The 15,441-nt window shown below is 24.5% G+C and overlaps 1 protein-coding gene across 3 annotated transcripts in view; it reads right to left on the reverse strand.

Annotated features, from left to right (window-relative positions):
• Positions 1-15,441, reverse strand: part of LOC123270385 (histone acetyltransferase KAT7) — a 71,208-nt gene that overhangs the window by 33,221 nt on the left and 22,546 nt on the right. The window contains exon 9 of one of the 3 annotated variants that reach the window (XM_044736405.1): positions 10,715-10,736. The exons of the other annotated variants lie outside the window; for them this stretch is intronic. Within the exon in view, the coding sequence (XP_044592340.1) occupies positions 10,729-10,736 (8 nt within the window). The 3' untranslated portion in view covers positions 10,715-10,728. Of the gene's footprint in view, positions 1-10,714; positions 10,737-15,441 lie in introns of those variants that run through there. 3 annotated transcript variants of the gene reach the window in all.

The raw sequence follows: 15,441 nt of genomic DNA on the forward strand, positions 1-15,441 counted from the left end.
AGGAGACCCAGACTAAGGACTAACTGGACAGGAGGCAGGAGCCAGTTAGCAACAGTCTGCCAATTCCAACTAATTAAATTTCAGTTGATTCATTTTATTGCGATGGATTATTTAGAATTTTTTTCTGTACTTACATTGCAATAAATATATTTGCCAGAAATTGAGATAAAATCTTAAAAAATTTTGAAGGAATTTCACAAGAAGACTTGATAGTAAATATATAAATTTTGGAAAATCCAAAAGCGCACGAAAGCGACTTAATGCTCATTTAATTATGAAATAATAATAAAATAAAATAAAAAATATATATTTTTTTAAATTTTATTTTAAATATTTCTTTACTTTTTTTCTGAACATTACTATTGTACTTTGCTATTTTTTTTTCTTTTTTATTACTTTTACAATACTATTTTCATATATTTTGTATATTTCACAAATATCAAATATATAAAATATATGAAAAATTGATGCGGGTACTTAAATGAAAGGTCTCGATGAGTGTAATGTCGGGGTGATCTTATATCTTAAAAATGTCAATAGTTGATTAAATACAAGGTCATTTCTTAATTATTGACATTTTTTAAAATATAAGCTCATTTCGATGTTACACTCATTGAGACCTTTCATTTAAGTACCCACATGGCATTTTGATATATTTTTCATATATACATATATATATAATATATATAAATATATAAAATATATGAAAAATTGATGTGGGTACTCAAAGGAAAGGTCTCGATGACTGGAACATCGTTATGAGCTTATATCTTTAAAAATGTCAACAGTTCACAAGATATAAGGTCATTTCTTCATTATTGACATTTTTTAAAATATAAACTCATTTCGATGTTACACTCATTGAGACCTTTTATTTGAGTACCCACATGGCATTTTGATATATTTTTCATATATTCATATATATATATATATATATATATATATATATATATATATATATATATATATATATATATATATAATATGTATAAATATATGAAAAATTGATGTGGGTATTCAAAGGAAAGGTCTCGATGAGTGTTATGTCAGGATGAGCTTATATATTTGAAAATATCATTAATTTACAAGATACAATATCATTTCTTAATTATAATTGACATTTTTTAAGATATAAGCTCGTTCTGATGTTACGCTCATCAAGAGCTTTCATTTGAGTACCCACATGCATTTTAGTATATTTTTCATATATACATATATATAAATATATAAAATATATGAAAAATTGATGTGGGTACTCAAATGAAAAGTCTCGATGAGTGCAACGTCGGGGTGAGCTTATATCTTTAAAAATATCATTAGTTGACGAGTTAATGAACTTTCGGATGCATTTTCCAAAATTTTGATAAGCTGTCATCATGTTAAGGTTTCAAATATAAGGTTAAAAAAATACAAAGATTATTTCTTAACGAAAAAATTTTTGATAATTCAAAAAATTTATTTAAAGTATTTTTTGAAAATTCATTTGTATATAACTATAAAAATTTTTTCATTCCAAAAAAACGAATGTATCTTTGCGTACTTTGCACGTTTATCCTTTAATCAGATAGAAGCAATTGAGTGTATATAAGATACATTAGAGGTAAAATGTTGGAAGGTTCAGTGATAAAAACATACTACATACTGCTTGGCAGATAAAAATGTGTGAAGTAGAAATTAATGAAGAACGTGATGAACATAAATTTTTATGCTGAAACATTCGAACGCATAAACTTGCACAAGAAATAAAATGGATGTGTAACATAGATCTAGGTTACAAGTTACACAAATTTATGTCGAAATTTTTTTGCAAACTAAAATTTAACACATTTATAAGTACATTGGTAGTTTGGATAAAATGTTTGTAACATTTAAAAAAAAAAAAATTCTATTTTTTTTTAATAGTTTAATTTTTTTTTTTTTTTATTAATTATTGTAGTATAAATCTTTGTCAAAAAATAGCTCCTCGAATGGCAAAATAATTTTAGCTTTATATTACAGTAATCGAAAAATTATACAATTTTACAATAAACTTAACAGAAAACGAGCAAAATAAAATGAAACTTTTCCATTGTTTTTGCAGAGCAGTTTCCGTCGTGAAGTGCCAGGCAAAATAGTTACTTCAATTGAATTATTATCATTTAAACAAAAAACTTCATAACTCTTGTTAATTAGGTCATTTCACGGATTTATCTATTTTTGAATTTATAAAATAATAAATTTTATTTTTTATTGAATGATGATAGAAATTTGAAATAAAAATTATTATTCGTGATAACTATTTTATTATTATTATTAAAATTTGGAACTGTTAAATAATTTTAAATATAATAATTAAAAATTTTAATAATAATAATGAGTAGCAACCTTGCAGTCACTATGTGACTGCAGTGAATTGGAAAATATAAATAAATAAAATATTGGTTTATTAAATAATGAATTTTGTTAAATTGCACTGCACTTGCTTAAATATTGAAGTTTTTAAAGATATAAGCTCATCCTGATGTTACACTTATCGAGACCTTTCATTTGAGTACCCACATGCGTATGTGATATATTTTTCATATATATATATATATATATATATATATATATATATATATATATATATATATATATATATATATATATATATCTATGAAGAATTGATGTGGGTACTCAAATAAAAGGTCTGGATGAGTGTAATGTCGTGGTGAGCTTATATCTTCAAAAATGTCAATAGTTCACAAGATATTTGTTAAAATGCCCTGTACTTTCTTAAATATTGATGTTTTTAAAGATACAAGCTCATCCTGATGTTACACTCATCAAGAGCTTTCATTTGAGTACCCACATGCATTTTAATATATTTTTCATATATACATATATATAATATATATAAATATATGAAAAATTGATGCGGGTACTCAAATGAAAGGTCTCAATGAGTGTAATGTCGGGATGAGCTCATACCTTTAAAAATGTCAGTAGTTGACAAGATACACGGTCATTTCTTAATTATTGACATTTTTAAAGATATAAGCTCATCCCGATGTTACATTCATCGAGACCTTTCATTTGAGTACCCACATGGCATTTTTTATATATTTTACATATATAGTATTTGTGAAATATATATAATATATCAAATATACAAAAAATTGATGTGGGTACTCAAATGAAAGGTTTCGATGAGTGTAACATCAGGATGAGTTTATATCTTTAAAAATGTACATAGTTCACAAGATACAAGGTCATTTCTTAATTACATATCTAGAAATCGAGTATTTTGAATAAAAAGTATTTATATATCATATAAAACATTCTTAACTTATAAAATTTTTTTATTTAAAAGACAAACTTATACTTTAAATAAAGAAAAAGAAAATTCTATTAAAATCCAGATAACTTTTGACTTTACAAGATTAAATCAAAGAGTTTTCCCAGCTTTTTTCGAGCTTACTCCATAAAGTTTCCGAGCTAATCGCGTCTGGAATGCGGTCGTTGAACTTACGAAGCATTTACTCATTGAAGGTTCACTATAATGTCTAATGTCTGTACAAACTTTCATAGTCAATAAATTCTACGGAATTGTTTGTTTTTATAGAACAATTAATAAAGCAATAAAATGACCATCAATTAAATGAAATTGTATATATTAGCAATATATGCAGGATATATTGCACCACTACTCCCACAGGATTGCAATCACGTGTGATTTAACGTAGGCAGGAGCCGGGAGTTAATAAATTTGCAATGGCTCAAAAATAAAAATTAAAAATTCTTTGGCTGATAATTTATAATGATAATGAAATGAAGAAAAAAAATAAGCTGGTTGTTGTATAGATCCGCATGCCTTATTACGCCTCAACACTCACTGATAGAAGGATTTAATTATATTTAATAAACTTTATTTACTGTTAATAAATGATTTTTTAACATCATAGAATTTAATAAATATTCATTAACAGTTAATAAATTATTCATTAAATACCATTTATTATATGTTAATAAATATTTGTTAACAGTTAACAAATATTTATTAACAGTTAATAAGTAATTTATTAAGTACAATTTATTAACTGTTAATAAATATTTATTAATGGTTAATGAATATTTGTTAACTGTTAACAAATATTTATTTAAAATAAAAAGCAAAAATAGCAATTTTCTTTTGACACTTTTTATAACTCTACAGCCGGAAGATATGATAATAATTAAATTCACTAAATAAATTAACCTTTGTAATATTTAAAAATATAAAAGATAATTATGAGCTGTGATAGAATTTGCTATTTTACAATAAACATTATTATAATGTAATATAATTAATGCAAATAATTTATAAAGATGATTTTTGTTTATAAGCAATCTTGATATCTTATGACATAGCAAGCCAAACAAATTCACTCAACAAAATATTTATTAACTGTTAATAAATATTCGTTAACTATTAATAATACTTATTAACTATTAATAAATGAATTTTTCTCCCAAATAAATATTTATTAAATGTTAAAAAATATTTATAAAAATTTAATGCATTAAATAATTGTCTTTAAATAAATTAAATTATTAATAGTTAATGAATCCTTCTATCAGTGTACATTTATTTTGTAAAAATTAACTCTAGTAAGGAGAAGATTCAGCGATTATGCGCCACCTGTCGAGGATTTTCTGTACTTTTCCTTATAAAAATACACTGATTAAAGGATTTGTTTATATTTAATAAGATTCATTAACTGTTAATAAATGATTTTTTAACATCATAGGATTTAATAAATATTTATTAACAGTTAATAAATTATTTATTAAACACGATTTATTAAATGTTAATAAATATTTATCAATGGTTAATGAATATTTGTTAACTGTTAACAAATATTCATTTAAAATAAAAAGCAAAAATAGCAATTTTCTTTTGACACTTTTTATAACTCTACAGCCGGAATATATGATAGTAATTAAATTCACTAAATAAATTAACCTTTGTAATATTTAAAAATATAAAAGATAATTATGAGCTGTGATAGAATTTGCTATTTTACAATAAACATTATTATAATGTAATATAATTAATGCAAATAATTTATAAAGATGATTTTTGTTTATAAGCAATCTTGATATCTTATGACATAGCAAGCCTAACAAATTCACTCAACAAAATATTTATTAACTGTTAATAAATATTTTTAACTATTAATAAATGAACTTTTCTCCCAAATAAACATTTATTGAATGTTGAAAAATATTTATTGAAATTTAATAAATTAAATAATTGTCTTCAAATAAATTAAATTATTAATAGTTAATAAATCCTTCTATCAATGTAGAAGCTGGATGTTGTATAGATCCGCATGCCTTATTACGCCTCAACACTCCTTGGAGTTGAACACTCTCGAGCCAATCGTCTTGGATAGTATAGTATCTTTTTGTCTCACTTGTTCTTCTTCTTCAGCAAGTAGATGTTTTATTTTTTACATCAGTGTCTTTCTCTTTTGATCTTGTGTAAAGAGACAATCACAATCAAGGGTCTTTTTCTTTGTATACATACAATCAGTCAGTTGCATGTTGGATGTAGCATGTAGACTGTTACTCTTACTCTGGCTTCTCAACTGTTAACTCGCGCATGTGCCAGACTCAGGAGCTGCAATGACTTCTGCTGCATTCCAATATCTGCAACACACCACGCATGCACTTACTGCGGTCGACGTCGCAGTCTTTTACATCCATCCTATCCTACCCATTTTATTTAATATCTCTTCTGACCTGTAACTTTTACGTCAGATGAAAAATTCACATTGCTTTGCTGGTACTGCTGCATAGCTTACACATGTATTTTTTATTAGTACATGTGTGATGTGCATCCAAACAATACAGGTTGGCTCTATGCTTTGCCAATTTTTTTTTAATGAAGAAGTCAACATCCGATAGACGCTTTTGGCTCCAAAATTACAGATTGTATAGACTTTTTCTTCTTTTTGTTTTTGTTTTATAGATGGAAACTTATTTCTCTGTGTGTCGAAGAGAAATAAATTGTAAATAAGACCGACATGATTATTATTTCATTCTTTTATTTTATTTTTTTGAAACTATTGCCAAATTACAAATTCTTGTGATTATATCGGTTTTTTTTAGTGAAATTTATATATTTTTAGTGAATTTGTGCATTTTCAAGGTTTTATATCATTCTCACCGATAGTCAATTTATTATAAGTAGGCTGCATTTCAAAATGCTCTATCTCTAGATACATAATTAAGAAATTACCTTGTATCTTGTGAACTACTGATATTTTTAAAGATATAAGCTCACTTCAGCATTACACTGATCGAGACCTTTTATTTGAGTACCCACATCAATTTTTTATATATTTATATATATTACATATATGTATATATGAAAAATATATCAAAATGCCATGTGGGTACTCAAATGAAAGATTTTGATGAACGTAACATCGGGATCAGCTTATATCTTTAAAAATGTCAATAATTAAGAAATTACATTGTATTTTGTCAACTAATGATATTTTTAAAGATATTAGCTCACCCTGACATTACACTCATCGAGACCTTTCATTTGAGTACCCACATCAATTTTTCATATATTTATATATATTATATATATAAATATATGAAAATGCATGTGGGTACTCAAATGAAAGCTCTTGATGAGTGGAACATCGGGATGAGCTTATATCTTTAAAAATGTCAATAATTAAGAAATTATATTGTATCTTGTCAACTACTGACATTTTTGAAAATATAAGCTCATTCTGAAGTTACACACATCGAGACCTTTCATTTGAGTACCCACATCAATTTTTCATATATTTGATATATTTATATATCTATCATAAATATCATATATGTAAAATATATAAAAAATGCCATGTGGGTACTCAAATGAAAGTTCTTAAAGAGTATAACATTGGGATGAGCTTATATCTTTAAAAATGTCAATAATGAAGAAATTACTTTGTATCTTATCAACTAATGATATTTTTAAGGATATAAGCTCATCTCGATATGAGACTCATCGAGACCTTTCATTTGAGTACCCACATCAATTTTTCATATATTTATATATATTATATATATAAATATATGAAAATGCATGTGGGTACTCATATAACTTCTTGATGAGTGTAACATCGGGATGAGCTTATATCTTTAAAAATGTCAATAATTAAGAAATTATATTGTATCTTGTCAACTACTGACATTTTTGAAAATATAAGCTCATTCTGAAGTTACACACATCGAGACCTTTTATTTGAGTACCCATATCAATTTTTCATATATTTTATATATTTATATATATGTATATATGAAAATTATATGAAAATGCATGTGGGTACTCAAATGAAAGCTCTTAAAGAGTATAACATTGGGATGAGCTTATATCTTTAAAAATGTCAATAATGAAGAAATTACTTTGTATCTTATCAACTAATGATATTTTTAAGGATATAAGCTCATCTCGATATGAGACTCATCGAGACCTTTCATTTGAGTACCCACATCAATTTTTCATATATTTATATATATTATATATATAAATATATGAAAATGCATGTGGGTACTCATATGAAAGCTCTTGATGAGTGTAACATCGGGATGAGCTTATATCTTTAAAAATGTCAATAATTAAGAAATTATATTGTATCTTGTCAACTACTGACATTTTTGAAAATATAAGCTCATTCTGAAGTTACACACATCGAGACCTTTTATTTGAGTACCCATATCAATTTTTCATATATTTTATATATTTATATATATGTATATATGAAAATTATATGAAAATGCATGTGGGTACTCAAATGAAAGCTCTTAAAGAGTATAACATTGGGATGAGCTTATATCTTTAAAAATGTCAATAATGAAGAAATTACTTTGTATCTTTGATGATCAACTAATGATATTTTTAAGGATATAAGCTCATCTCGATATTAGACTCATCGAGACCTTTCGTTTGAGTACTTTCATCAATTTTTCATATATACATACATATAAATATATAAAATATATGAAAAATTGATGAAAGTACTCAAACGAAAGGTCTCGATGAGTGTAATGTCAGGGTGAGCTAATATCTTTAAAAATATCATTAGTTGACAAAATACAATGTAATTTCTTAATTATTGACATTTTTAAAGATATAAGCTGATCCCGATGTTACGTTCATCAAAATCTTTCATTTGAGTACCCACATGCATTATGATATATTTTTCATATATACATATTTATAAATATATAAAATATATGAAAAATTGATGTGGGTACTCAAATGAAAGGTCTTAATAAGTGTAACATCAGGATGAGTTTATTATATTTTTAAAAACGTCAATATTCAAGAAAGTACAGTGTAATTTAACAAAAGTCATTATTTAATAAACCAAAATTTTATTCATTTACAATTCACAATTCATTGCAGTCACGTAGTGACTGCAAGGTTGCTAATTAAGATAATAATAATAGTAATAATAATTATTATTAATGGTTTATCAAAAAAATAAAAAATTGAAAATCAATTTACTGAAATTCTGTAAATTTTATCGGACGTAATTAATTTATGAAATGAGCAAATAAAATTTAATATTTTAATTTTACAATTTTAAATTCGCATTTATGACTTAAAAACGCTTCAATTTATAAAGTACTTTACAAATTAGCAAATAATAAAATAATTTAATGTGGAAAATTACAATGAAATATTTTACAATAATTTCCAGTGATCGCGCAAATAAGAATATTTTTAACTAAAAATAGCTCTTTTACAGTTAATTAAACTACTTGGGATTAAAAATTAAAGCTTTACTCGTTTATAGGAATTATTCGGATTAAAAATTAAAAATTAATGGCTAATGAAAACGCTGGTACATTAAAGAGCACTGCATTATTTACAGCTCTGGTTAAACAAGCTCAGCGCAATTTAATATCATCCCATGTAAAACCTTTACAGGCTCATTATTCAATCATACGTCATGATTAAAATATTGAAAAACAACGCACTGGTATTTGTTATTGCTGTTTATTAATGTTTAATATTCAAAATTAAAATATGCATCTCTGTAATTCATTTTAGTGCTCATATTTTCATTTATTTCAGTGTTTGACATTCAAATTAAAATTTAATTGATGTAATTTATTTAATTTTTAATCGTGTAATGGATAATTAAAATTCCATAAAATATTACCAAATAGTAATTTTTTTTTTATAGTTTTAATTTTTATTGTATAAAATTAAATGTATAAAATTGTATAAAATTAAAAGTTTAATAAATTAAATCAAATCAAAACGCGAAATAAAATAACAAAGGCAATTTGCAATTGTCTTCCATTGACATTAACTTACTAATTTTATTTTTTTTCCATATATATACAACAATTACTTAGTCATACAAGTGTGCAAAACACTTAATAGCAATGTGTTCTTAATCCAACAAGTCATTTCTATATTTAAATTTATATAGTACTGTTAAAAATTTCTTTTTCTTTTGTTAAATTTTCATTATTCATGCCCAAAAAATGTGAATAATTGTTTAGCTTCAAGGTTATAATTTTTTTTTTTTTTTTTTGTTAAAAAAATTGAAAAATTAACAATTTAAAATATTAAAATTTTTTTTTATATTAATCATAAAAATTTTTGAATAATTCTTTAGTAAATTTAAAAGCTTTTAATTTAAGTAAAATATTTTTTTTTTAGTACAAAAATATTTTATCAAACAATAGAAAAAATTTTTTTTTAATTGAAATTTTTTTGATTGAAATATTGCAACAAAAAATTGAATTTGAAATTTGAAAATTTACTGCTTTTTTTTTTTAAATAAAATTGATTTATTTCAATTTATAATAAACTGATTTATTTAAGGAGATCTTCGCAACGTTAATAATTATTTAATGAGTAAATTTTTCGGAAATTTCCTCAAAAAAGTTATTAATTAATTTTAAGATTCATAACAAAAGTATTGCTACGCATTATTTTTTTGTAGACATTCTTTACACTAGAAGGGTACTTGGATCTCCTTAATAATTAAAAATAAATTGGATCAAAAAGTTAGTTTGAAAAAATTCCACTAGATGGCTACGGCTCTCATAGTTAGAATTTTAAAATCTGAGTATTTAAGGGAGATCCACGCGAAGTAGTCAAATTTTTAAAACTTCCTGAAAATTTGTAAATTCAATCTACGTAGCCTAATAATTAATAAAAAAATTAAAAAACAGTAGGTTTCCGGGATATTTAATCAAATAATTAGGTTTGAAAATAGTAATTTTTACATGTAAAATAGAGATTCCACCAGCCGGTATTTGGTTAAGAATTTAATGCAATTAACGATTTTAAAAAAATTTTATTTTCATTGAATTTGATTGAAAAATAATAAGCTAAAGATTAAAACAATAAAAAAGTAACTTTCCGAACGTATTACAGATATATTTTATATTTATTATGAAAAATCACTCGAAATTTGCGTTCTTTAAAGTCTTGTATTTGACTTGGCAACATCGCTTGCGCAGTTACCCAAAGCATAAGTACCCGCGGTTTTTAAAATGCTAGAAGATCTTAGTCATTTTAGTTAACCAGTAAACATAAATAAATTTGAAGGTTAGGGACACTGTTTGTGTTGTCAAGTGTATACCGGTAATTCAGGGTGCTAGATTTTTTATTAATCAATTAAATGTTAATAATTATTTAACGAGTAAATTTATCGGAAATTTCCTCAAAAATGTTATTATTTAATTTAAAAATTAATTTTAAGATGCATAACAAAAGTATTTCTACTTATTATTTTCTTATAGACATTCCTTATTCTAAAAGGGTACTTGGATCTCCTTAAGGAAGTTCGAGCTTAACTAATGAGTCAAAATAATGTTAAAATTTTTTTTAAATTTTGGTCTTCCCAATATTCGTCAACATTCTTTATTTTAATTTAAAATAATTTAAACAATTTAATAATTGATGATTTTTACTTATTTAATAAAGTAAAGTAATAAAATGACTTTGGTATTTATTACTTGCCGGAATAAATAAACAGATTTGGCAATAGCGCGCTTGATTATACCCATAACCTGAGACGTGGATGAGTGTGTGAGTTAAACATTTCTCTCTCTGTAACTATATTTCTATCCTTTTGTTTTTTCTCAGCTGTTGACGCGATGTTGTCAAATCTTTATTCGAATAAATGGCTGACGATAAACCAGTTACAAACATAAAATTTGACTTTAAATATTTCAAAAATTATATCGGTAAGGTATTATTATTAAATTGTTTTTATATTTTGCAATAATCCAAGTTTCTTGTGTATAGTTTTTTATCCGTTAAAGTTGGGAGGTTAATATTGAAAAAAATAATTAAAGTCTCGACAAAACGTTTGTCCGCCATAAGAGCCCGTGTATAAGGAGATAAAATATGTGATTTTTAAAATTTAATATCTAAGTAACTAAACGATGAATCTTTTTTAAATTTTGGGTAGCTAACTCGTAGCAATGCACCACCCTTTTACCTTTTCACACGCGATTTAACCTTGTCAGTATATCAATTCTTATCTCCATTGTGAATATAACTATATTCTTCTCTCCGCTAATGTACGGATTGCAGAAACTTGGTTTAAAATAAGTTATTTTTTTTATTTTAACGTTTGGCTGAAATAATACGATTTATTAGTACTGCAATGACAATGAAGGAAGGCATTTAAACCGCATTTATCTTGTAGCAGCATAAAGAAGTTAAAAGAAAACTTGCAACTTAAAATACTGCAGAGGCGATAATTAGTGGGGAAAAAAAAAATATTTTCTTACTCTTTAGACTTTTTTTATTTCATTCCTGTATTGTACACTCACAAACTAAACCCGAGGACTTGCATTCCTGGTTGGGCTCTGAGTCAGGACTTGACTCAGGTAAACAATTCTCTTAAGGGACAAGAATTAAGAATTGTCGGTGCAGGTGAACAAAGAGTGACAGAAGAGAGACCGGGTGACAATGACTAATGACTTAACTTTAAGCTTAAATTTGTTAAAGATATTATTCATTGACTTTCGTCTTATACTTAGCTCGGCTCTGAATATTTTTTTTTCTAAATTCTTGGAATAAAATTTAATAGAATATTTCTGAAGTTACGAGGGAAAATGAATTATTGACTTGACTTGCTGCACTGATAGAAGGATTTATTAACTATTAATAATTTTATTAATTTGAAGACAATTATTTGATTTATTAATAGTTAATAAGTATTTATTAATAGTTAACAAATATTTATTAACAGTTAATGAATATTTTGATGAGTGAATTTGTTTCGCTTGCAATTTCATATGATATAAAGATTGCTTATAAACAAAAATCATCTTTATAAATTATTTGCATTAATTATATATCACTATAATAACGTTTATTTTAAAATAGCAAATTCTATCACAGCTCATAATTATCTTTTATACTTTTAAATATTAAAAAGGTTAATTTATTTAGTGAATTTAATTATTATCATGTATTCCAGCTATAGGGTTATAAAAAGTGTCAAAAGAAAATTGCTATTTTTGCTTTTTATTTTAAATAAATATTTGTTAACAGTTAACAAATATTCATTAACAATTAATAAATATTTATTAAATCCTATGATGTTAAAAAATCATTTATTAACAGTTAATAAAACTTATTAAATATAAACAAATCCCTCTATTAGTGTATTTAATAAGATTTAGTAATAGTTACTAAATGATTTAATAACAAACCTTTAATTATCAAATATTTAGTAATAGTTACTAAATCATTTATTAAAGCCCATTTATTTCCAACAAATAAATATTTAGGAGTATTTAACAAATTATTTATTGCTACTCAATAAATCGTTTATTGGTATTAAACAAATTCATTTTTTAACTAATTTTAGCGTACAATCTAACTTTTTTACTCAAAATAAATCAAAATAATTAAAGTAAATAATTTTAAGTAAAAATATAAGGTATTATAAAGAAAATAATCTCATTAAATTATAATTTTTTATTTGAAACATTTATAAAATTTGAAATTAAACAAGTTTTTAACATATCAACAATAGACATATTGAAAAATTTAAACTAAACTCCACTGAGAAATCACATATAAGCCATTTGGGAGTATGTGTGTTTGAGAAATCAAACTGTTTCATTTTTAAATTTTTGAGAATTAATATTGCGTCAAAAAATTTTGAGTTTAATATTTAACACTTCTTCGTGTTAATTCTTTTAATTCAACACAAATGTGTTAAGTATTGAACGCAAATTTTTTTTGGGTAGTTATAGAGCGCCGACCGCTAGGTGGCGCATGGAAAAATTCCTTCTCGCTGGCAGAGCGGGCTACTTTACTGATAAAAAGATTTATTTCTATTTAATAAGATTTAGTAATAGTTACTCAATTATTTAGGAACGAACCTTTAATTGCCAAATATTTAGTAATAGTTACTAAATCATTTATTAAAGCCCATTTATTTTCACCAAATAAATATTTAGTAGTATTTAACAAATTATTTATTGCTACTCAATAAATCGTTCATTAGTATTAAAGAAATACATTTTTTAACTAATTTTAGCGTACAATCTAACTTTTTTACTTAAAATAAATCGAAATAATTAAAGTAAATAATTTTAAGTAAAAGTATAAGGTATTATAAAGAAAATAATCTCATTAAATTATAATTTTTTATATGAGACATTTATAAAATTTGAAATTAAACAAGTTTTTAACATATCAATTATATAGAAATATAGAAAAATTTAAATTGAACTCCACTGAGAAATGACATACAAGCCATTTGGGAGTATGTGTGTTTTCAAAGGGAAGATAAATCTCCCAAAATCGAGCTGAATAAAATAATCTGAGTCAGTGAATAGGTTATGTATCACATTGGAATTAAAGCATAGCCATCTACCGACAATACTTATCAAACAAATATTTAGTACCTACTACTAAATATTATTTGGTGGAAACAAATATTTATTTAGATATAATAAGGCTTTGTTTATATTAATATAATTTATTTAGAATAAAAAAATGATTTATTAAACTGTACCAAATAATATTGATGGGTAAAAAATATTTTTTTCTCCCAAATAAATGACTACAAAATTTTATTACTAAATCAGTTTAGTACTCCGTACTAAATTCTTCTAGTAAAGTATAATAAAAAATTTATAATTACATACTGAATATAAAATAAAATTACTAGATATTTTAAAAATTAAATCGTTACGCTTTTTGGTCTATATTTGCTTCCTTTACTTTAGTATAATTTACTTTATAAAAAAACAAAGCTAATTACTCTATATAATATTACAAATATAACTATTTTCTTTTGTCCGTATTTTTTCTTCCTTACATTTAAAAAAAAGTATTTACCTTAATCATTAGTACCATCAATTTATATTAAAATAAAATTGTGATCATTCGTCCGTATAATCTCTTCTAAGTCTCTATTTTTATTTTTATTACACTTCTGTTTCACTTCAGGTTATTTTTTCATTATTTGGTAAGCTTTGAACAACCTTTCTTGTGGAAAAAACATTCGGCTCGTAAGAAGCTTCAGAGCTTTTATCAAAGAAAGCTGTCGTTCTTAGTCGGGTTCCATTTTGTATATTGAGTTTAAAGATTCAGTATGAGGAATAAAATATTATATTATAAAAAAATGTGAGATATTTTTATATTAAAATTGTACATCAGTTCACTGAGTATTCTTGCTAACAAACAGTTAAGATGATCAAAGTTATGACTCAGGCAATATCGAGATGATTAATCTTGAGTAGTTTCAATACACCCACCAAACTTATTCACTAAATTATAATTGGACTGAATCAATAGAGAGTATTTCATAAACACGGATATATTACGTTTATATTTTGTATAAATCTTGCTTTTGCAAATCTATAAGATTTTAAAGTTAGTTAAATTCATGCCAATTAATTACTGGTTTGAATTACTTGATACTTTGTTTAAGTTTATACCTTGAGCGCGTACACTGATAAAAGGATTTAATAACAGAATTTTTAGTTATTTATTTGGAAGAAAAAAATATTTTTTACCCATCAATATTATTTGTTACAGTTTAATAAATCATTTTTTTATTCTAAATAAATTATATTAATATAAACAAAGCCTTATTATATCTAAATAAATATTTGTTTCCACCAAATAATATTTAGTAGTAGGTACTAAATATTTGTTTGGTAAGTATTGTCGGTAGATGGCTATGCTTTAATTCCAATGTGATACATAACCTATTCACTGACTTAAATTATTTTATTCAGCTCGATTTTGGGAGATTTATCTTCCCTTTGAAAACACACATACTCCCAAATGGCTTGTATGTCATTTCTCAATGGAGTTTAATTTAAATTTTTCAATATGTCTATTATTGATATGTTGAAAACTTGTTTAATTTTAAATTTTATAAATGTCTCAAATAAAAAATTATAATTTAATGAGATTATTTT

This window comes from Cotesia glomerata, linkage group LG8, assembly GCF_020080835.1.
Source record: "Cotesia glomerata isolate CgM1 linkage group LG8, MPM_Cglom_v2.3, whole genome shotgun sequence".
NCBI classification, from domain to species: Eukaryota; Metazoa; Arthropoda; class Insecta; order Hymenoptera; family Braconidae; genus Cotesia; species Cotesia glomerata.